A 24,263-nucleotide genomic window follows, 5' to 3' on the forward strand; every position below is an offset into this window, starting at 1 on the left:
AAAAAAAAAAAGGCAATATGAACCAGAAGCTGGGGGTCAGGCCTATAATTCTATCAGGAGACTCTCGTTTTGAGGCCAGTCCCAGCAAATACTTTGAGAGACCCTATCTCAAAAATACCCAACACAAAAAACAGCTGGTGGGACTACAGGTGTGGCTCAAGTAGTATAGCACCTGCTTTGCAAGCAGGAAGCCCTCAGTTCAAACCCCAGTTCCCCCCCAAAAAAACAGCATTTCCCTTAGGCTGGGGACATGGCTCAAGTGGTAGAGTGCCTGCCTAAAAAGCGCAAGGCCCTGGGTTCAAACACTAGTACAGCAAAACACAAACAAATGGCTGGTGGAGTGGCTCACACAGTACAGTGAGTGCCTGCCTCGCAAGCTTGAATTCAAACCCCAGTACAACAAAATAATTAAGTAATAAAAATACACAAAAAGCAACTGTAACCAGGCATGGTAGCTCACAGCTGCAATCCCAGTACTTGGGAGAATGAGACAGGAAGATCAGGAAATTTGAGAACAACCTGGGTTCCACAGTGAGAACCTCCCTCAACAAAACCAAAATAAACTGGGCATGGTGGCTCAAGCCTGCAATCTTAGCTACTCTGAAGGTGGAACTCAGGAAGACGGAATTACAAGTCCAGCTAGAGCAAAAGTTCACAAGACCCTATTCTCAACCAATGGCAAAATGGCACCCACCTGTCATCCCAGCTATGCACAAGTAGGATGGTCACTGTTCAGGTCAGCCCAACCATAAAGTAAGATTATATCTCAAAAAATAACCAACATAAGCCAGGCACCGGTGGCTCACGCCTATAATCAGGAGGATCAGGAGGATCTCGGTTTGACGCCAACCTGGGCAAATAGTTCACAAGACCCTATCTCGAAATACCCCTCACAAAAATAGGGCTGGTAGAATGGCTCAAGGTTAAAGCCCTGAGTTCAAGCTCCAGTACCACCAAACACACAAACACACACACACACAAAAAGGGCTGGCAAAATGGCTAGAACATGCAAGATCCTCAGTTCAAACCACCCCAGGACAAAGAGAGAGAGAGAGAGAAAGAAAGAGGATCTAGCAGGACACCAGTGGCTCACACCTGTAATCCTAGCTACTCAGGAGGCAGAGATCAAGAGGATCTCAGTTCAAAGCCAGCCTGGACAAATAGTTTGTGAGACCCTATCTCAAAAATACCCAACACAAAACACGCCTGGTAGAGTGGCTCAAGTGGTAGAGCACCTGCCTAGCAAGCATGAGGCCCTGAGTATCAATGCAGTACCTATCAAAATCCCAACAACATTTTACATAGAAATAGAAAAATCTACACCAAAATTCACTTTAAATCTCAAGGGACTCCAAACAGCCAAAAAATCTTGAAACTCAGTAACACTGGAGGACTCAAACTTTCTGATTTCAAAATATACTACAAATTGGACTGTTGGAGAAAAAAAAAAAAAAAGAAAGAAACGGCATTGCCCTTGAGCTGGGGACATGGCTCAAGTGATAGAGGGCCTGCCTAAAAAGCATAAGGCCATGGGTTCAAATCCCAAAACAGCAAAACGCAAACAAAAAATAAGTTAAAATTCTAGACACACACATTAAAATGTAGTTGATCAAAATTAGTACTCTTTGGATAATAGTAAAATAGTAATTCTTTTATAGTTTATAACATAAAGCTATTTGTACAAATGACGGAGGAAATAATAGTTTGAAAAACTTATCCAACACTAAAGAAGACCAAAAATGGAATACATTTAGAAAATTCAACACTTCCATCCTCCTCCCAAAGTTAGCAAAAACAATAAAACATCCATAAATATTAACTACAGTTGCCGAAGATTAAAAAAAAAAATTGAACCTGTCATGAAGAGAAATACAACTCATCTGTATTTCTCTATCCTAACTTGAAAAGAGAACAAAGCTGGAACTAGGGGTTTAAACAAGAACATACAAGGGCAAAAACTAGTAAGGTAAACCTCAGGATCCAAACTGTGAAGGAACACAGTCCCTCATAAATGATACACTTCCTAATCTCACCACACTGATGCTATTTCATTTTCTTCTAGTTAAAATAATATCAAGTTGAAGATTCACACATACATATATATTAACACTTCTGGGCATGAGCTAGGATGAAGCTAAGTAGTAGAACACATGCTTAACATGCATGAAACCTGGGTTCAATTCCCCACACACAAATAAACAAACATCAACAACAAAAAACTGGGTAATTTGCTTAAATTATTCTATGAAGTACAGCACCTAAGAGCACCAACTCAGCCAAGCCCCAGTGGCTCACACCTGTAATCCTAACTAATCAGGAGGCAGAGTTCAGGTCGAGGTTCGAGCCAGACAAAAAGCAAGATCCTATCTCAAAAACACCCAACACACTGGACTGGAGGTATGGCTCAAGTGGTAGAGCACCTGCTTTGCAAGCATGAAGCCCTGAGTTAAACTCCACTCCTATTTTTTGCATGATCCTGAACAAATTAACTGATCTATCCCCTACCATTTCCTCATCAATTAAAAAATAAAAGAATAAAAAAAAAAATTAGAAAGCCAAGCACCCAGCTACTCAGGATGTAGAAATCAGGAGGACCATAGTTTGAAGCCAGCCCAAACAAATAGTTTATGAGACCCTATCTCAAAAATACCCAACATAAAACAGGGCTGGAGGAGTGGCTCAAGTCACAGAGTACCTGCCTAGCAAGCATGAGGCCCTGAGTTCAAACCCCAGTACCACCAAAAAAGAAAGAAAGATAATAGTACAGAGGAGCCAGGCATTGTGGCATGCATCTGTGATCCCAGAACTTAGAAGACTGAGATAGAAGGATCTGAGTTCAAGCTCTGAGCATGGGCTAAGGATGAAGGTAAGCGGTAAAACAGCCTGAGCTACATAGCAAGACTCTGTCTCAAAAAAAAAGGTACAGGGCTTAGGATGTAGTTCAGTGGTAAAATGCTCGCCTAGCATGTGCAAGGCCCTGGGTTCAATTCCCAGTAGTGCAGAAAAAAAAATTAGAATGGTTATCTGTTTCACTGTCCTAGCAAAAGGATAAAATAATATATTTCCACATGTAAGCACGTGTCACAAAATAAGAGCACCATCCTCATCTACACCCATACCATTATGAAGGTGCCTGATATCATCTGATCTTAGAAGCTGAGCAGAGTCAGGTCCCAGTGGCTCAGGCCTATAATCCTAGATACTCAAGAGGCAGCGATCATGAGGATCAAGGTTCAAAGCCAGTCTGGGGAAATAGTTCACAAGACCCTATTTCGAAAAAAATCCCTAACACAAAACAGAGCTGGTGAAGTAGCTCAAGGTGTAGTCCTTGAGTTCAAATCCTCATACTGCAACAACAACAAAAAAAAAAGCAGCAGCAGCAGCAAAGCAAAATTAGGCCTAGTGAGCACTTGGTTAGCTACTTTGCAAGTGAGAAAACTGAGGTTGACATGATGATAAGAAACCTGATCAGTCAAATAATCTATACTTCATCTGACTTCAAAGTCCATAGTCATAACACTACTACTATACTATCTGGTTATCTTGGGAGAGTGGGGGAATTATGAATTATGGCTTATTATTTTACTTATCTTCCTTCCCAAAATTATCCAAAAGTGAAAAATGAGTATGCATACACTACTACTAAAATCAGAGCTAGTTTTTTTTTTTTTTTTTAAAGAGAGGTAACAACTGGATTGGATGTAGCTCAGTAATAGAGTACATGCTTAGCCTAGGACCTGGGTGCAATACTTAGCACCAAAAAAAAGAAAAAAAGAAAGCAACAAATACTACCTGAGGCTTTAGAAGTTAACTGGCTCAGAGAACAAAAAAAAAAAAAAAAATCAGTGGTAATTTCTGAGAATAATAAAGGAAAGTAATCTTATGGGGTTATCTGTCTGCAGGTAGCTAAACAGAGTATGGACTAGGAAAAGTGGAATACAAGAGGTGGAAATAAGATAAATAAAAAAAAAAAGAGTTTGTATCATGAAAAGGCAGTTATAATTTGTACTTAGTTATATTTTTTATGGGGGGCAAAGGGGAGTGGTGAGTGTTAGCGATCAAACCCAGGAGCTCACACACATTAGACAAGTGCTCTACCACTGAACAACATCAGCAGTCTTCTTTTTGGATCTAGAGCAATATAACCATAAATTTCATGCCCTAATGTATAACTACGAAGAAACTATTCAGGTTGTCGTGTGTTTTTCATCCAACCATACCCTGTGCAGAATTTTAAATGTCTAAGTCTGAGAAATACTTTTAGTGAAAACACAAGAGAGTAGAAAAAAAGTTTCCCTGCAGTAGTAGTTAGGGAATACTGTAAGAAACTGGGAGAAAACTGACTTTTTTTTTTTTTTTCACTGCAGTACTAAGGTTTGTACTCAAGGTCTCACACTTGCTAGGCAGGCGCTCTAACACTTGTGGTAGAGCCACGTTCAAGGCTTGAGGCCCTGAGTTCAAACCCAAGTACTGACAAAAATGAATAAATATATAGACAGACAGATAATGGAGTCTACTACATATAATATGCAACCTTTCTGTAGAAGTTAAGAAAAACAAGAGTTTGTATATTTATAAGCATAGACACTAGGAAAGTGAATAAAAAATAACAATAGGGAGTTAAGAAGCAAAACTGGATAGAGACAAAATTTTAGTGGTGTATTTTTTGGGTTTTTTTTGGGGGGGGGTACTGTGGTTTGAACTCAGAGCATTGAGCTTGCTAGGCAGGCACTATACCACTTGAGTCATGCCCTAACCCACTTATTTTAGATTTTTTGATGTTAAAGATTGAACCCATGATCTCAAACATGCTAAGCACACATTCTAACACTTTATTCTACCATCTAACTAAATCCCTAGTCTTAAGGAGGGAGAATTTTTACTCCCTCCTTAATTTTTTTGAATCATGTCATTATATCAGCTTATAAAAATTAAGTAATTTAAACTACTGCAATAATCTAGACAAAAGCACTGGAAGTGTGGCTCAAGTGGCAAAGCACCAAATTTGCAAGTGCAAAGTCCTAAATTCAAATCCCAGTCTTATCTCCCCCCTCCCAAAAAAATCATCATCATCTAGACAAAAAAATTACAGTCTAGGATTATGACAGTGACTACAGATACCTACAGATATCCAGGAGACAATGGAAATATGGACCTGAAGGCTGGAAAAACTGTTCAAGTAGTGATGACATTGATAACCACAGACATTCATAAGCATTCATAAGTTTACCAATAGGAAAACAAATAAGCAGACCAGAAAAGTAATTTTGTGACTTAAATCTTAAAAGAAAGAAAAATGAGCTGGAGGCGCAGCTCAAGCTGTAGAGTGCCTGCTTGGCAAGTAAGAAGGCCTGAGTACAAACCTCATCACTGTCAAAAATAAAAAGTAATAGTAATAAAGAAAGTAATGCCAAGGGCTTGGGGCATGGCTCAAATGGTAGAGCACCTGCCTAGAAAGCAAAAGGCCCTGAGTTCAAACCCCAGTACTGACAAAAAAAGAAGACAAAGGGAAAAGGGACAGAAAAAGGAAAATGAGGAAGGAGGGAGGGAGATGCCAAAAAGGAATCCAAAAGGCAAAAGGCAATGTTGAAAGACATAAGAAAGCAGCTTTCCAGAAGTCATGAGAAGAGACTTATAAGAAAAATCACATGCTCTCTGGCACAATGATTTTAAATGCTGAAAATAGGTCAAGAAAGAATCAAAACTGAAAAAATTGGATTTGGTTATTTGAAGTTAACATCAAAATTAACAATAATAAAGAACCAAAGGTAGTACTTTGAGAGGTAAGTGAATAGAAGTTTATGATATTTTGTATACTTCTGCCAAAAAATCTTTTAGGAATGGATTTGAGGCAATCTACAACCTATATTAAAACAATAAAAAAAAAAAAACAGAAAAATGAGTATTAAAGCATCTATTATTTATTTACTTCATAAGCATTACCCTTCTTTTTTGAACAGCACCCACCCCCCTCCATTAGGGAAACTGCTCTTACCCCTGACTCCAACTATGTAGTTCTAGTGAGGGTTGCCATTCACAGTACCCTCCCCACTCCAGTCAGAGGGATGGTGGGTACATGATCCAACAGGTCAATCAGAGTCTTTCTCAGGATTCTTCAAGACAGCCCCTTCTCCTGGTGGAAGGGGCTGGGAAGATGAAAGCCAAGAGCTGCCAGCAGTCATGGTTCCAGCCTCATGTAGTAGACAGTCTGTAGTATGAGAGAATGAAATCAACACGCAGAGAAACAGAGGTAAGAGGTAAAGACCTAAACCCAATGGAAAGAGGAAGAGAAAACAAATACGCTAATGAGACTAATATAGCTGAAGTAACTAAAAACCAGATTTGATTCTGGGCTGCTGGTAGCCAGAATAAAAAGAAAAAAAGAAAGTAGTTCACATATCTAACAAAAAGGAGGAACAATACTGGAACCCCAAGCGTGATAATCTTCATGAAGCTAAATTGTTAAAGAACTTCTTATATATGGATCTTTACTTAAGTGTCACCAAAAGACAAACTGGACAGAGTCCATGATGAGACATGCCTGAGTATTAAAAGCAAATGCAAATTTCATATGGTATCACTTATAATGACAAATAATTATCTCTCAATCATTAAACAAAACTAAGAGAATGAACAATATTAAGCAGTTGAGGAAGTCCAGGCAGCAACTATAGTTTTATACTTCCAGAAAGTTTTCCAATGAAGGAGAAAGGACAATAGGTTGAACATGTAATAAGAAAGTGAAATGCATGGGAAGATTCAAAAACATATGTAAGGAGATGTGGGAATCAGGTAAAAAGGAAAGACTGAAAATAGAAAACATAACTGGTAACTGATAAAACAAGACATCAGAAGAAGCCAAGTATGGTGGTATAAGCTTGCAATCCCAGCAATTGGGAGGCCAAGGCACGAGGATCTGAGTTCAAAGACTACCTACTACATAGCAAGACCCTGTCTTAAAAAAACAAACAAAAAAAGATCTCAGAAGAAATGGAAAAGCCCACATCAGTAGCACAGGTAGTTAACTGCATTTGAAACTACCTCCTTTCCTTCCTCAAATACCAAATGTCAATAGTGAGATAAAAGGGTATAAAGCCACAAACACAACAAAGAATATAAAACAATAGCTATAAAATTTTGGAAGGTAGGAAACAGAAAGACAAGTGGTAAATGTTTTCACAGGGGAATGGAATGTAGCTCAATGGTAGAGTGCATATTAGCATGCAGGAGATCCTAGGCTCAATCATCAGCAACAGAAAAACAAAAGTCAAAGACTTCAGAGACCAGAAAAGGTTGCTAAAGTAAGACAAGCCAAAAAGTAATGCATCTTATATCACACAGCATTAGAAATTAGAGCCACTATAGATCCTAGAATCCACAGGATGGAGGACTACACATGCACAATGGTCTACATAGACAGGAGAGGTGTCTTTCAGTGAGACCAAAACCAGGAGTACTGGATGTAAGGTAGAAAGCAATCAAAACAATCTCTCTTCTCCACTACACACTACCAAGTAACTATGTATCTCCTATTCTAGGAAAATGAAGTGTTTAATTTTCTAGAGAGAGTAAACCAGAAAAAATCTAGGGACACTAGGAGCAGTTGAGAGAAGGGGTATCACGTTTAAAAAGTTGAATTCTACATACTCAAATTCTGGCACCAACCTAGCTCAAACAAATGACTGGAGATTTCTCTCTGACTAAACAGAACCTAGATAAACAGAATCTATGATAAAGTCAATCAGCCAACAGTCTGTGCACATACACAGGGCTTCCAATCAACTCATTAGGAGTGCACCTTAAATTTGAGTGGAAGACAATGAGTCACCAGATTTTTTTAAATAATTTATTAGGACATATTCATTATATAGGGGGGATATTCATAGTGACAATTCTGATTAGATTTATACTGTACATTAGTTACATTATCCCCATTGTCTCTCCCCCTAAAGTCACCAGATTTTTAAGGAAAGTCTCAAACAAGAAAGACAGACCAAGGACTGGTGAAGTGGCTCAAATAGTAGAATGTCTGCCTAGAAAGACAGACCAGTTGAGTGCAGGTACCTCATGCCTGTAATCCTAGATTCTCAGGAAGCAAAGATCAGGAGGATTTTGGTTTGAAGCCACTCCCGGGCAAATACTTCCCACTTCAAGAGACCCCATCTCAAAACAACCCATCACTAAAAAGGGCTGGTGGAATGGCTCAAGCGTAACAGCACCTGCCTAGCAAGTATGAGGCCCTGAGTTCAAAACCCAGTGTCACCAAAAACAAAAACACCAAAACAAACAATCCAAAGGAAAAGTGTCCCAGGAGCAGAAGGAAACTTCAGAAAACTAAAACAAAGCAAAAACTCCTAATTAATATACACAGGGTTAAGAAAAGACACTGGCTGGCAGAACATGTCAGGTGGCAGAGCACCTGCCTAGCAAGCATGAGGCACTGAATTCAAACCCCAATACTACCAAAGGAAAAAAAGAAAGGATGCTGCACCCAAGAAACAAAAGCAGAAGATAAAAAATAAGGAACGCTCAGAGAACCAAAAAAGAACCCAAGTGCAAGGCCCTGGGTTCTAGTCATAGCAATAAATAAATAAATAAAATTAAGGGACAGATTATAAAATAAACTGAGGAATCACCTCAAAAAAAGGTCAAAGGATAAATAACTTAAAACACAAAATACAAAAAAATTAGGATCAATTCAGAAGCTCCAACAACCAAATTTTAAAAAAGCAAATAAATATAGAACTGGGGAAATTATCAAAGAAATAGAAAAATTGTTCCTATCCTGAACTCATGTTCCTTAACATTACTTATCAAATCAAAAATACACCAGTATTAGCTGGGCTCTGACGGCTCACATCTGTAATCCTAGCTTGAGAGGATCATCGTTTGAGGCCAGCCAAAACAAATAGTTCATGAGACCCCCCCCCCCACATCTGCAAAATAACCAGAGAAAAATGAACTGCATGTGTGGCAAAGTAGAGTACCTGCTTTGCAAGCATGAAGCCCTGAGTTCAAATCCCAGTCCCACAAAAAAAAAAATACACCAGTATTAAAAGCATCAAAAGCCAAGCAAAAGTATCAGAAGCCAAGCACCATGGCTCACACTATAATCCCAGCTACTCAGAAGGCAGAAATCAGAAAGTTCAAGAAGGTTTGAGGCCAGTCTGAGGCAAAAAGTTAGAGGAGACCCAATCCTCAACAAATAAGACAGGCATGGCTGTATACACCTGCAATCCCAGCTGAAAGGCACAGATAGGAGGATTATGATCCAAGGCTAGTATGGACAAAAAACAAGAGACCCTATCTGAAAATGTCTAAAGCAAAATAAGTCTGAGAGCATGGCTTAAGTAGTACAGCACCTGCTAGCAAGCCCAAAGCTGAGTTCAAGCCCCAGTACTGCCAAATGCTGGGATTATGGGCATGAACCACACAACTATGTGCCAGAAACAGTATAGTAGGCAGATAGAAGAAGCCTAATTCCTAATAACTACACAAGATTGTGATAAAAACTTTAAAATGCCTTTCTGGATTCCTTTTAAGAAAAGAATAACCTCCTAATATGTAGAAGCCACAATAACCTGGTCTTTGTTATTAGCAGCCTAACACAATTCTTAACAGATAGAGAACAAATGCAAAAAACTCCCCAGTGACATCTTCAGAACTTATGGTAGAGGAACAGGAATACAAGAAAGAACACCTGAAGATTAGCTTGCAGACAAATTTACAAAGCATACGAAAACATCTGTCACCATATTAACAAATGAAAGAATTACAAAATCTCTGAGAAGCTTTTAAAGTATATTTTAAATGTTCAAATAAATAAAAGAATATAATCTGTAAAGCAATAGCATGACAGCATGAAAAATGCAAACTGAAAAATAAAAACAAATCAGCCGAATGATGGTGGCTCACGCCTGTAATCTAGCTGATCAAGAGAATCACCGTCCAAAGTCAGCCCAGGCAAAACAGCTCAAGAGACACTATCTCAAAAAAAAAAAAAAATCACAAACACAAGGGCTGGTGCAGTGGCTCAAGGTATAGGCCCTTAGTTCAAACCTCAGTATCCACTCCCCTAAAAAAAAAAAAATCTTCTCAAAGGCTTGAATAAATGTAAGTTCTAGATATAGTTTACTCTGGAGAAAATTCACTCATTGGGCACAAATCTAAAGACAGGGCTAAAGAATTATCCATAACAAAGATTAGAAAAAATGAAAGAGACTGGCAGAGTGGCTCAAGTGGTAGAGCACCTATCTAGAAAGTGCGAGGCCCTTGGAGCAAAACAGCTATTATCCTAGAACTCAGACTAGCATACAAAAGCAAAATAATGAAATACTTAGATATAAAAGACTAATATAGGAAGGCTCCAGAAATACATATACAGTATACCATTCCTGCAAAACAATACCAAACATCATACACATGTTGTATACATATAAACATTAAAACTGGGTATGGTAGCTCATGCCTGTAATACCAGCTTTAAGGAAGACAGAGATCAGCACAATCACAGATCAAGGGCCAGCCCAGGCAAAAAGTTAGTAAAACCCCATTGGTGGTACACATCTGTAATCCCAACTATGCATGGGAGACATAGGGTAGGAGGATCACAATCCAGGTAGCCTAGGCAAAAAGTGAGAGACCATATCTGATAAACAACTTACGCAAAAAAGAGGGGAGGGGGACATGGCTCAAATGGTACAACACTTGCTTAGCAAGCACAAGGCCCTGAGTCCTAAACAACAATAACATCAGGGAAAAAAACATATGAGCCCAACAGACATTGAAAGAATAATGTTTGTCTCAGATTAGGGAGAATAAAATAAGAACTTCAACTTAATTTGTTGTATTTTTAATTTCAGGAGGAGTGCGGGATTTCAGATAGGGTCCTGCTACATAGTCCAGGCAGGCCTCAAACTCACTGTAATTTATTATTTCTCATAAAGGAAGATTTGAAGCAAACATGAAACTTATTCATTCTGGATAGGAATGCACAAATATTTATAATGTGTTCTACATTGTTTAGAAATGTCTGATAACTAAATGTACATTAAGATAATCTTAATTAGAAAACAAAAACATAAATATACAATTCACATGGTTTTATAGACATATTGATTTATTTTTATATACCTCTTTATTAAGCAAAAATTACAGAATAGTGCAACCCTAGAACAATCCCTAAAATCTTAGAGTTAATTCCATGCAGCAGTTGCTCTCTGATGATGTAAAAAACCAAGAAGAAATGTAATCTTAAATTAGGCAGAATGGTAGGAAAAAGTCACAGTTTGCCTCCTGCAGGAAAGGAATATTAATACCCAAAATACCAATACCTAAAAATGCAAATTTTTTTGACACAGAGGTTTCATTATGTTGCCCAGGATGGGGTCAGGTGGTTCTCCCACCTCAGCTTCCCAAGTAGCTAGGAGTACAGGCAGGTGTCACCACACCTGGCTAAAAACACAAATTCTTTGTGCTTTTGAGGGGTTTTGTTGTTGTTGTTGTGTCTGTGGTGCTAGGAATCAAACCCAGGGCTAGGAAAGTGGTCTACCAGTAAGCTACAACCCCAGCCCTAATGTAAATGAATTTTAGCTGTTTTACTTTCTACACAATCCACTATCAACATACTTTTAAATGGAATATATAAAATCTAAATATCTTCTCTGTAACTCATTAAAATTCTGTTAAGTAGGGCTGAGCAAAGTGGAACATGCCTGTAATAACAGCTACTTAGGAGGCAGAGGCCAGAGGATCAAGGTTCAACATTGGAAGCCAGCTCTAGCAAAGTTAGCAAGACCTATCTCAAAACAAACTGATGAAAAGAGCATAATAAAACCACCAAACACTGCACGAAAAGGGGGCAGGGGGAGCCTAAGAAAATATAATAGAGAGGGTAGCAGACTTGTTCAAAATACACTGTGGATAATTCTATGGAATTATCACAATGAAACCCCTTACACGATTAATATATACCAATAAAAAATAGTAAACCAGACACCGGGCTCATCCCTATAATCCTAACTACTTGGGAGACTAAAATGGGGAGGATCAAGACCCCAGGCCAGCCCAGGCAAGTAGTTTGCAAGACTCCACCTCCAAAAATAATCAGAGCAGAGCTGGTAGAGTAGCTCAAATGGTAGCGCACCTGGGTAGCAAGCTTGAGGCCCTAAGTTCAAACCCCAGAACTGCCCAAAAAAATTAAATAAATAAAACGGACTGCAGGAACGGCTCAAACATAGAGCAACTGCTTTGTAAGTCAAAACCTTGAGTTCAAACCCCAGTCCCACTCAAAAAAAAAAAAAAAATTGTAACAAAACTATTTGAGGTGAATAAAGCAATTCAAGTACTTTTTCTGAACAATGAATGCCTATCTAAAACAGCTTACCTTTAAAACCAACCAAATTTTCTCTAACTCCCATATAACTACTTTCATTTTCCTCTTTCCTTATACTCCCAACATACAATGTAACCCTACAATCTCAATCTCCTTCAATGCCCTATTACCAACAGGAGTTCCACACAAACTAGGAAACTACAATTGTTTCACTGTCCTTCAGTTCCTTGGCAGCATTTATTAGCATCTACTCTTCCCTGAAATCCAAGGTGTCTGTTCCTGCTATACACTTCAGGTTCTCCTTTCTTGACAGTTCATTCCCCACCTTTGGTACCTTTTCTCTTACTCTCCCAGATGTCGGTTTTTACCATAGTTCTGTCTTCACTTTTCTTTATCAAAAAATGTCATTTAGTTCCCAGTCTTCCTTCTATGCAGCTCCAATTCTAACTTCACTCCATTAACCTTATCCTAAATTTCCAATTTAAAAAAAAAAAAAGAATCCTAACAACAGCCAGGTATGCCGGCTTATGACTGTAAACCTAGCTACTGGGGAGGGAGATCAAAGTTCGAGTCCAGCCCAGGCAAAAAGTTAGTGAGACTCAATCTCCATCTATAAAAGCTGGGCACACACCTGTCATCCCAGCCACGGAGACAGCCTAAGTAGGAGGGTAGTGGTATAGGCTGGCCCTGGCATAAACAAAAGATCCTATTGGAAAAATAACTAAATCAAAAAGGGCTGGGGGCATGGCTCAAGGTACAGTGCCTGCCTACCAAGCACAGGGCCCTGAATTTTAACCCCAGTACCTGGAAAAACAAAAACAAAACAAAAAAATCCTAGTGGGACCTGGGGATGTAGCTCAATAGGAGAGTGCTTACCTAGCAAGCATAAGGCCCCGATTCCCAAGGCCACAAAAAAAAAAAAAAATTCTACCAGTGTCAAAATCAACATGCCTAAAACAGACTTTATTTATTTTTTGGAGGGGGGTGGAGAGAACAGTGTCTTGCTATGTAGCCTTGGCTGGCCTCCAACTCAAGATCCTCCTGCCTCTGCCTCCTGATACAGGCATACATCACCACAATGCAACGAGAATCGGTATTAATTGTTCCTTTCTACTTTCTCTTCTTCCTTATTAGTATTACTCTGGGTTATTTTTGTTATTTTTGGTCCTAGGGACTGAACCCAGAGTCTCAAGCATGTGAAGCATACCTTCTACCAAGTGAACTACAGCCAACTCTGTTATTAGTATCATCACCTTTCCAGAGTGATCATCCTTCATATTTCCAAATCACCTGTAATTATTCCCTTTCCATTAGCTAACATTCATTTACATCATTTAATCTTTTGAGATGCTCCCTTCTTACTTCCTCTCCTTCTCCTACATATTTAAAGTCATAGCATCATAAATCTTTCAGTTTCTAACTCCCTTTTTTTTTTTTTTTTTTTTTTTGGCAACATTAGGGAACTCATGATTGCTAGGCAGGTGCTCTTATCTCCTGAACCGTTCCCCCAAACCCCCCACACCTCAACTTGCAAATCCATTCTATACACCACCAATAAATTTTTCTGAAAAAGCTATTTTATCTTTCTAAGACAATACTATTAATTATCTGTCAAGGTACACACTGCCAGTTCACAATTCCCCTTTCCTAAGAAGTGAATACCCCTAACCACAGGAATCTCCCTAACTGTATCTGAGAAACTTGATCCTACTGTGTGATCATGGCTAACTAGTCCAGAGCTAGGCACCTTATCCAAGCCTGACCAGTTTTTTCCCAAAGGAATAAGAGATTCAGACTGAGATTTTATGCTTTTAAGACAGGAGATAGAAAATTTCATGAGCTGAGGTACAGTCACCTTTCTCCACAGGAGGCAGTGTAACATGGTGGTTGGGAGCTTAATAAGCTGCCCAGACTCCACGTCTACATATGTATCTCTCTTAAAACTACGTTGTCCTTATCCATAAAATGAGAACTACCTCACAAACTTGATGGGATGATTAAATGCGGTGGTATAAAACATTTAGCACAGTATCTAAAACATAATAAACACTCAAAAAGTGATCTCTGGAGTAGGCAGCAAAGAAAAATCTTCAGAAAGAAAAAGAATGAAGTAGACACACAGATCAAAGCAAAAACAAGAAGACTAATTCAATTCCCTTTCAAGGTCATGAATACATTTCCATATTAGGGTTCTTTATTCTGTAATCTTACAATAAAATGCCCTTTTTTTTACTAACAAAAGCTTAAAATGAGGAGGGTTTTTTTGGTGGGATTGGGGTTTGAACTCAGGGCTTCATCCTTACAAAGTAGGTGCTTTACTGCTTGAGCCACACCTCCAGTCCATTTTTTCTCTTTAGTTTAGAGATGGGAACTCAAGAACTATTTGTCCTGGCTGGCCTTGAACTGTGATCCTCCCCATCTCAGCCTCCCAAGTAGCTAGGATTACAGGCATGAGCCATCAGAGCCCAGCTAAGACCCTACCTTTTATACTTATACACCATGGAAATTTGAAAGACTGCCTCCTCTTTAAGATCCTGAACAGCCCCACATCCCACCAAATGAAGTAGAAATAAAACATGCCCTCCAGTACAACTACCATATTCACCTTGACTGCATCCATAGAATAAAGGAATAAAAAGAGTCAATAATTGGCACTGAGACAGTCTACCACACCACAATCATCACTTTGTCCTCTCTACATACCCATCTTCCCATTTTCTTATCTTTTCTGGTCTTTGATGTACTTTGACATTCACTGCCTCACCTCTCTATCAATGCCTACTGATAACTTAAAGCATAAATTCCTTTGGTTGGTGACCTGTTCACCCCAAACCATAGCATACTACAAAAGGAGAAAAAGTCAAAGAGTAGGCCTATACATACTTTAAGTCTTAAAATTTTTATGATTGATTTCATTTTCTATTTGTTAAGTCCTATTATTTTAACACTACAATGACAGTTGTATAATGGATTCTAACACAGAATCAAAATGAACCAACAGAAATACCACAACACTGCTCTGAAACTCACAATCCTATATCCACTGCCAAGTGTGGAGACACACATACGTAGTCAAACACCGATTCTTGTTTACTGCTGGGATTTGTGCAGCCCCAATTCTAGTGGCTGAAATGCAATTTAGTATTATCTTTCATGGTTCTACGGGATGACTGGGATCAGCTGGGTGTTTATTGCTTGGGTTCTCTATGTGATATACACTGTGTAGCGCTTGTGGCTGAAGTCAGTTATAGGATTCAATGAATTAAACATCTAAGATGATGCATTCCAATCTTTGCTTCCGCTGTAGCATAACATTTTCTCTTTGTGTTTATATCTCCTCTCTTCATATAAGGACATGAACCACCACTTGTAATCCTACCTTCTAGGAAGGCAGAGATTGGGAGAGTTGCAGTCAAGGCTAGCCCTGGCAAAAAAATTTCAGAGTACAGGACCATAATTTCCACTGATTCAAAATTGCCTAAGCAAAAATAAAAGGTTCTCCTTTTGCTATATGCCTAGAAAGAGAAGCTGAAATTTTTATTTTCTAACTCCTATCAAATTCTCTAGTCAGCCAGGTGCCAATGGCTCATGCCTGTAATCCTACCTACTCAGGAGGCAGAAATCAGGAAGATAGAGGTTTGAAGTCAGACCAGGCAAATAGTTCACAAGACCCTATCTCAATAAAACCTAACACCAAAAAAAAGGACTGATAGAGTGGCTCAAGGTATAGAGTACCTGCCTAGCAACTATGAGGCTCTGAATTCAAATCCCAGTACCACCAAAAAGAAAGAAAAATTCTCCAGTCAACACTGAAAGGAAGTAAGTATCAGCCGGGCGCTGGTGGCTCACGCGTGTAATCCTAGTTACTCAGGATGCAAAGATCACGAGGACTGCAGTTTGAAGCCAGCCCTGGCAAATAGTTTATGTGACCCTATCTTGAAAAAAACTCATCACAAAAAAGAGCTGGTGGAGTGGCTCAAGGTGTAGGCCCTGAGTAAAGACTGGTGGAGTGGCTCAAGTGGTAGAGCACCTGCCTAGCAAGTGTGAGGCCCTGAGTTCAAACCCCAATACCACAAAAAAAAAAAAAAAAAAAAGAGAGAAAGAGAAAGTGTCACATTGTAAATGCCAACACTTCTGTATGAGAAAAGAAGATTATATCTATTTCTACTGCTATTTCCAGAAGCTCAACTGCAAAAATTCTGGCACCAAGAATAAATAAACCTCTCTGGAAGTTTACAAAAAGGTTCAGAAAGAAGGTAGGCAGCCAATAAAAGAAAGAAGGTTTACTCTGTTACTTTCTCAAAAGCACTGAACGCCTGACATAAGGAGTGTTCAAAGTTAAACTATACAAAGACATGTATAGTAAAAAGAATGTGATAGTGGTTAAAATCCTTGAGGCGTTTCCATTATACAAAACCTTGCACAGATATCTAAGTTGTATTACTTCCTTATGTCATTTTTGCCATTAGCCAATATAACTTTCAAACCATTTCTCACTTGTAATTCTGTAGCTACAGTTAATAAAGCCTGAATACGACTTTATATTTTTGTTTTCAAAGTATCCATCAATATATACTTATTTAACTCAATCTGTTTTTTACATTTTATAAAATCTATTTAAAAATACAAATCAATATTTAGCCCAAAGACTCTCTCTTAAATTATAAAACTGACAACTCTTCGAACTACAACATAAGTGTACCATCCTAAGCTACTCACAGAAGTATTTTAAAATATTTGGTAAACAGTCCTTACCACTCTGGCTGCTCTCTCCTGAGATTCACATTTCCTGCAAAACCATGGTCCAGTGGGTACTTGAACAATGCCATAGCAAGCTGTTGGGAACCAAATGTTTAAAAATGTTAAAATTCAAAGAATTATGGAAAAACAACTTTTATAAAATCCTACTAAACTATCTCTCAAGCTAGCCAAGTCCACTACTTGCTTTAGAAATAATTAAAATATTTTGTATGCTATTTACCATACATACAGTCATTTAATTAAAAAGTAAAATTGAATGACATTGTAATAAAAAAATTAAAATTCAACTTATGTTTTATCTACAGTCTAAATGTGCCAGGCATTGCAGCACATGCTGGTAATCCCAGCACTCAGGCAGGTGAGGCAAGAGGATCATTGTGTATATTGCTGAAACCCCATCTCAAAAAGACTTTTGGGTTTTTTTTTTTTGTTTGTTTATCCTTTTTAGGAGCTGGCACACCAGGCACCTGTGGCCCACACCAGTAATCCTAGCTACTCAGGAGGCAAGATCAAGATGATCACCGTTCAAAACCAGCCCAGGCAATATTTCACAAGACCCTATCTCAAAAATACCCTCAACACAAAACAGGTCTGGCAGAGGGGCTCAAGTAGTAGAGCACCTGCTTAGCAAGCGTGAGGGACTGGGTTCAAACTCCAGTACCACCCAAAAATTATAAATTAATAAATTAAAAAGTCTACAAGTTACAAGTGTTAGCTTTTTACTTTATACTTTTATCTTTAATATGGAGAAAATCATGTAAAACTTTAATACAGAATTTTGGCACTGAGTAACTCAGAAATTCATTAGCCAGGCACTGGTGGCTCACATCTATAATCCTTGCTATTCAGGGGACAGAGATCAGGAGGATTGAGGTTCGAAGTCAACCAGGGCAAATAGTTTGCAAGACCCTTTCTCTACAATACCCAACACAAAAAAGGGTTGGCAGAGTGGTTCAAGTGGCAGAGCACCTGCCCAGCAAGCATGAGGACCTGAGTTTAAACTCCAGAACCATCAAAAAAAAAATTCATTAATTCATTCCTATACCTTGTATTTTAAATAGCAACCTTTTTTTGTTTTGTTTTGCTTTGCTTTGACACAGGGTCTTGCTACATAGCCCACACTGGCATGGAATTCTGGATCCTCCTGCCTCAGTCTCTGGAGTGGTAGGACTACAGGCATAAGCCACCACACCTGGCTAACATCAAGCATTTTAGATCCCTCTAATAAAAGTATTTCCAAATCACCTTTTTTTTTCTTTTTTTGCATCACTGGGGGTTTGAACTAAAGGCCTCACCCTTGTAGACAGGGGCTCTACCACTTGAGCCATACCGCCAGCCCTCAAATCACCTTTTTAAAACGAGCAAGATACTGCAGAAAACAAAATGAAATATATGTTAAAAGTGAAAGGCTGGCAGAGTGGCTCAAGCAATAAGAGTGCCTGCCTAGCAAGCTTGGAGCCCTGAGTTCAAACTCCAGTGCCACCAAAAAAAAAGTGAAATACTTTGTGGTGGTAGAGCACTTTCTTAGCATGCTCAAGGACCTAGGTTAGATCCCCAGTATCATTAAAAAAAAAAAAAAATTTTTCTGTGAAACGCCCATAATAGTCGAATCCATAGAAAGATTAGTATCGCATAGGGCGATGGGAGGTGGAGAGAAATGGAAAGTAACTGGTAATGGATTCAAGATTTCTTATTAGGTTGATGAGAAAGACCTAAAACCGACTGTGGTAATGGTTGCACAAAATATGAATATACCAAAACCACTATTTTACACATCCTAAGTGCATGAATTGTATGGTAATGTGAATTATATCTCAATGAATGTTATAAAAAAGAAAACAACACATGTTTATTTATAACTATTTTATAATGGGAATGCTCCAACAAGGATTCTGAGTACATATCACACAGCTAATTCACAGACTCACTGTTTAAAAGTTGTTTTGGTGGCTGGGTATTGTGGTACACATCTATAATCCCAGCACTCCAGAGTCTGAGGCAGGAATATCTCAGTTCCAGGTCAGCCTGGGTTACATAGTGAAAGTGAAACCCTATCTAAAAAACCAGAGGGCTGGGCATGGTGGCCCACACCTGTAAATCCCAGTTACTTGGGTGGCAACGATTAGGAAGATCAATATTTGATAGCCAAGGCAAAAAGTTAAGGAGCCCCTATCTCAACTAAAAAAACTGAATGTGGTGAGGCACAACTAAAATTCCAGCTATACAGGAGACATAGTTAAGAGTACTGAAGTTTATGGCCACCCCAAGCAAAAATACAAGACCCTGTCTAAGAAATAACTAAAGCAAAGAAGGGCTGCTGGTATGACTCAAGTGGTAAAGAGACTGTAAACCCCAGTACCACCAAAAAAAAAAAATGGGGGGGGGAGGACTGAGGATGTAGCTTGGTGGTAGAGTGCTTGCCTAGTATGCAAAAAATCTTATGTTTGATAAACAGCATCGGAAAAAAAAAAGAGGTGAGCTTTTGACATTAGTAATAATTAGCTCAAAATTAAAAATTTTCTGAAAATCTAAAAACATTCATTTTACATTCTCACATGAGTTTACTCAGCAAAAGCTTGAAAACATCTTAAATATTGGGAAGAAAACAACATAAAATCAGAAGAACTTTTCAAAAGCTAAATTTCTACTCCTTTTCAGCATGTGTAAATAAGTCAAGGTAAAACTGTTTTATCAGCCAAGAAAGAGCATCAATGTCCAAACACATGCTTTTATTTGGAATTACTTCTGGAAAAGAAAACTTAAGAGTTACATGAAAATTGTCTATATTGACAGATTAGTTAACAAAATATAATGATTTATCATTCAATTCATAAGCAATTCTGCCACAAATACCAATGAGCACTGTAATAAAAACATATTGACGGGCACCAGTGACTCACGCCTGTAATGCTAGCTACTCAGAGGCAGAGATTAGGAGGACTGCTGTTCAATGCCAGCCCAGGGAAACAGTTTGCCAGACCCTATCTTGAAAAAAAAATCACAAAAAGAGCTGGTGGAATGGCTCAAGGTGAAGACCCTGAGTTCAAGTCCCAATGTGACAAAAAATAATAATTACATATACATATGTATATATACATATATATGCGCCAATCCTAAAACCTTAACATCAGTATCTAGTTTTGACACACATTTTCACTCCTGAACTTTGCTCTTCTTTAAAAGGAAATGAAAAGGCCTGCCATCTCAGGTTCATTCACCATTTCAGAATCACCACCACTGTATCTAGGTGTCCTTTCCCGGTGTGACATTCCGTTCTTTAAAGACCAAGCTTCAGCCCCTTCTGCTCCCTTGGTAGTGCCCCCTCCAAGCACTGCTGAACGTCATCTACAACATTCCCTGAAGCTTCAGAAATGGGAAAGGAGAATGGGATGGTGAGTAAACAGCCAGCCAGCAAAAAAAATCTCAACTGTTTCGGCCTCAATTTTCTTACCACTAAAAAGGAAAAGAGCCAGAAACTTTGATGACCAGGAAAATATCTTATTGGAGTCGTTGGCATTTCTTTTGCATATCCAAAAATACTAACCGAATAAAAACATCCAGAAATAAAACTAAAAAGCTCGCCAAGCCTCTGAGTGAGACCACCACCTCCTCTAGTCTTGCCTCCCAAACAGAACAGGGGGACCTGAGGCAGCCCAAGGCAGCTGGGCCCAGACACTCCCCACAGAGCCACACTGGCTTTGGGCGGCTTCTCACCGTGCACCAAGCCCCAGTCACCGGCAGCAGCGGGATGTCTGCCAGAAAGCTCGGGGTACAGCAGTGACCACCTCCCCCTCCCCGAGCTCAACAGGCAGGGCCACCCGTGCCTCCCCCAGCAGCCCAGCTCCGGCTCCACGCCACAGGAAGTCTGCAGACACTGCGGCAGACAGGAGCCGGCAGGAGAGGGGCGGGGTCTGGGGCTCCGGGACCCCAGGGCCCAGCACACGCCCTCTCCCACGCACCCGCTCTACCCCTCCCCACCCCACGGGCGCAGGCCGCTGCCCCGCAAAATCTGCAGACCCCGGCGCAGGCAGCGGCCAAATGACACTTGAGAGTGATCGCGCAATCACATGACAGGCCACACGCACTTTCTCCCACATGCACGGCCCGCACCCCCCGCGCGGTTCTCCCAAGCTCCCGCGGCCGCGGGGCGGGGCGGGGCGGGGCGCGGCGGGGGAGGGGCAGGCAGCCCGGCAGTGGCTACTAAGGTGGGGGAAGCCGTGACGGTTGGGAGCGGGCCGGTTCGGCCCGGCGGGCGGTTGGGTGTTTACCTTGATGCACCGCGACGCTGCAGCCGTGCCCGTCGCAATAAACCAGCGGGTTCTCGGCCCAGCCTCTCTCGTCTGAGCAAACGCAACAGCCTCCAATCATCTCCTTCATACTATGGGAGACCTCGTCCTCCAGTGACACGGGCCGGTCGCTAGAGACCATCTAAGAGGGAGTTGGGGGACCATTAAAAAACACAAGCAAGCCAATGAGTGCTTCCCCACCCTCCCCACCCCGAGCCCGCTCCCTCCCGACTTCCCGGTCTCCGGCCCCCCGGCCCCCCGGCCGCCCGCCCGCCCGCTCACTCGGGCTTTGCCGCTCAGTCACTCACGTTCCGCACAGGAGTCAGGGGCCATGTCCTTGCTGACTCCCCCCACCTCCCCTCCACCGCCGCCTCCGCCTCCGCCTCCGCCTCCTCCTCCTCCTCCTCCTCCTCCTCCTCCTCGGCGTCTTCCCTCCCCACCTCCACCCGGCCGCTAACGCAGGCGCCCGAAGAGGGCACACATAATCAAGTAGGCCTCCGCACAGGCGCACTGGGGGGGCTCCCGCTGGGCCTGGGGCAGCCGGGCAGGGAAAGGGGCTGCGCTTCCTCCTCCCAGCGTCACTCGGCGTGCGCGCCCGCCCCGCTCCCGGCGTGAGTGAGGCGGCCAGGAAAGGCGAGGCCTGCGTGCGCGCCGCCGCCGCCGCCGCCGCCACGGGCCCCAGCCTTCCCCTCCCCCTCGCCGCTCGCCGCCGCCGAGGTGTGCCGGCGTAGGGGGTGAGCAGAGCCGGCGGCGCGCGGAGGCCCGGAGGAGTGGACGGAGGGAGCGAGGGCGCGCGCACGCTGCGGGGGGGGGGGGGGGACGTTCGGTCGCCTTCTGCAGCGCCGGGCGCGCGGGCTGCGCGTGCGCGTCGGGAAGGGACCCGAGAGGGAGGGGAGGGACTGGGAGCAGGGCCGAGGTGAGGGGAGGCGGGTGCGGAGGGCCAGGCCGCGGGGTTCTGCCCAGAGTAGCTGCAGGGCTCTCTCCAGGACATCTCCCCGCTCTGGGAACCTACCTGCTGGCCTTTTCCTCAAGAACTGGCCGGCGGGTGACAATGGTTGGGAGAGAATGCCAGCTTTCATGAAGGTTGTAATGAAGCATGGCTTCCTGCAGTTGGCCGCGTTAACTTCACAGTACTAGTGCAGCCTCTTCACCCATTAAATCCTCATCCTGGATTCTTCCCAAAGTTCATCCAGTGGAAGGTTTACCACATCCACTGCCCATTCACGCCCCACGTTGGCCCCATTGACAATCAAAGTGCATCACAGAAGGTCAAAAGCTTGTGTTAGGGTTACACTGCGAGAGGGAACCCCAAGATTACCCTCAGCTTGCTGGGTAGAACTGAGTACAAATGGTTATCAGGAATCAGCACTATAATCTGGTAAATGCAGTTATAGGACAATATAAGTGAAGGAACCCAAGATCTCCTAGTCTGTCACTGAAGGATAATTAACACCCTTAAGACAGTGGAGTCTGCTTTTGATTGAGGATTCCTCTGATCTGACTCTTTCCGGATTTACTCTTGGAAATGGGAGGTCATTTAAGTGGCAGAAAGATGGGGGCTCCCTCCTCAGATGCAAATAGAAAATGGATTAGGCCCATCGGAGTAGGTTAATTAGCTGGATACTGAGCAGTTTTTAAGTTGTAAAATGTTCCACTGTCGCCCTATTCCTTATGGATCCATGTAAACCCAATATTGATTTTAAACAAAAAGTGTCGAATCATAAAAGTTTAGCATGAAACGGGAATCATGGATAGATTGCTTAAATGACAAGCATGGTTAGAAATTGAATTCATGGCTTTTGGTTAAAAACTTGCAGGTACTACCTAGTTTATCAGGAATTAGCAATGTAATGTGATGATCTGGAAAATGCACTTGTACAATGCTAAAGGGTGGAGGAATCCAAGTTCTAGTCAGTCACCAGCAAAATAATATAATGCTTTAAGCTTTAAAAGCATTCCCAATGTTCCCATAAAGAAAAACATAATGGTAACATGGCTATTTTTTCTATTGCAAATTAATTGCTAGGAATCTATTTAAGAATGATACTATAGTACAATGTAAGCATACATTAGCAAGTATATTCAAATATTTTAAAAGCTAAATAATATACCTACAGTAATGGAAATCTACCAAAGCTTATAAGGAGAAAATGTACACTAAAAAGATACACAAAGCCGGGGATGTAGAAAAAGACACATAAATATAAGAATCCTCTTTTGACTGTATTAATTCATTTAGAAAGGGCTATTACAGGATTACATACTATAAAATAAAGATTTTAGGGGATCTGGCAATAATTAATAAATTTCTGAGCTTAAAATAATTATGATCTTAGAATGTCTTTGAAATATATAAAGTTAAAATGACCTTCAAACAAGAGCATACTGTTTTGTATATCTTAAGTGTACAATGTATTTTATCTTTACACAAAGGACACCAATTCAATATTCAATTTCTGCTCAGATTCCTAATGTAATTTTGAGTTTAAATCAATGTAAAACTTCCTTTCATACATGCTGAAGTCAAGTCTTAATGCACTAAATTATTTAAAATATATTCATTTTATTTTTATGCATTTGAGTTTAGTTCTTATGATGGAATTAATTTGTATATAAAGAAGGCTGGTACCTCACCTTATTCTGTAACATCTAATAAATGTAAGTAAATACTTGCTCTTTCCAAAACAAAACAAAAAAAAACCAAAATTGTCATTTATAACAGGTTCTGAAATTAAAAAAATAGGACAAATATACACTATTTTGTAGCAGACCTGTAAATAAATAATAGTATCTCAAGCAGAAATTTTATTAAAGACCTACAAGAGCATAAATGTTGACAAAATATTAACTCAAAACTGATTTTTAACATGCTATATGTTGAG

At 40.7% G+C, this 24,263-nt stretch overlaps 1 protein-coding gene across 16 annotated transcripts in view; it reads right to left on the bottom strand.

Moving 5' to 3' along the window:
* The window catches only part of Mllt10 (MLLT10 histone lysine methyltransferase DOT1L cofactor), a 161,783-nt gene extending 140,005 nt beyond the window's left edge, over positions 1-21,778 (bottom strand). For 11 of the 16 annotated variants that reach the window (XM_074056537.1, XM_074056548.1, XM_074056547.1 and 8 more), the window contains exons 1-3: positions 21,690-21,778; positions 21,364-21,523; positions 17,090-17,169 (exon numbers count right to left, since the gene is read on the bottom strand). In XM_074056537.1, coding sequence (XP_073912638.1) covers positions 17,090-17,169; positions 21,364-21,523 — 240 coding nt within the window. In that variant the 5' untranslated portion in view covers positions 21,690-21,778. Of the gene's footprint in view, positions 1-5,995; positions 6,182-17,089; positions 17,170-18,340; positions 18,503-21,363; positions 21,524-21,663 lie in introns of those variants that run through there. The other 5 variants (XM_074056543.1, XM_074056542.1, XM_074056533.1 and 2 more) reach the window with 4 other exon arrangements.
* Positions 21,779-24,263: the final 2,485 nt, after the last annotated feature.

The sequence above is a fragment of the Castor canadensis genome, chromosome 15, assembly GCF_047511655.1.
Source record: "Castor canadensis chromosome 15, mCasCan1.hap1v2, whole genome shotgun sequence".
Classification (NCBI taxonomy): Eukaryota; Metazoa; Chordata; class Mammalia; order Rodentia; family Castoridae; genus Castor; species Castor canadensis.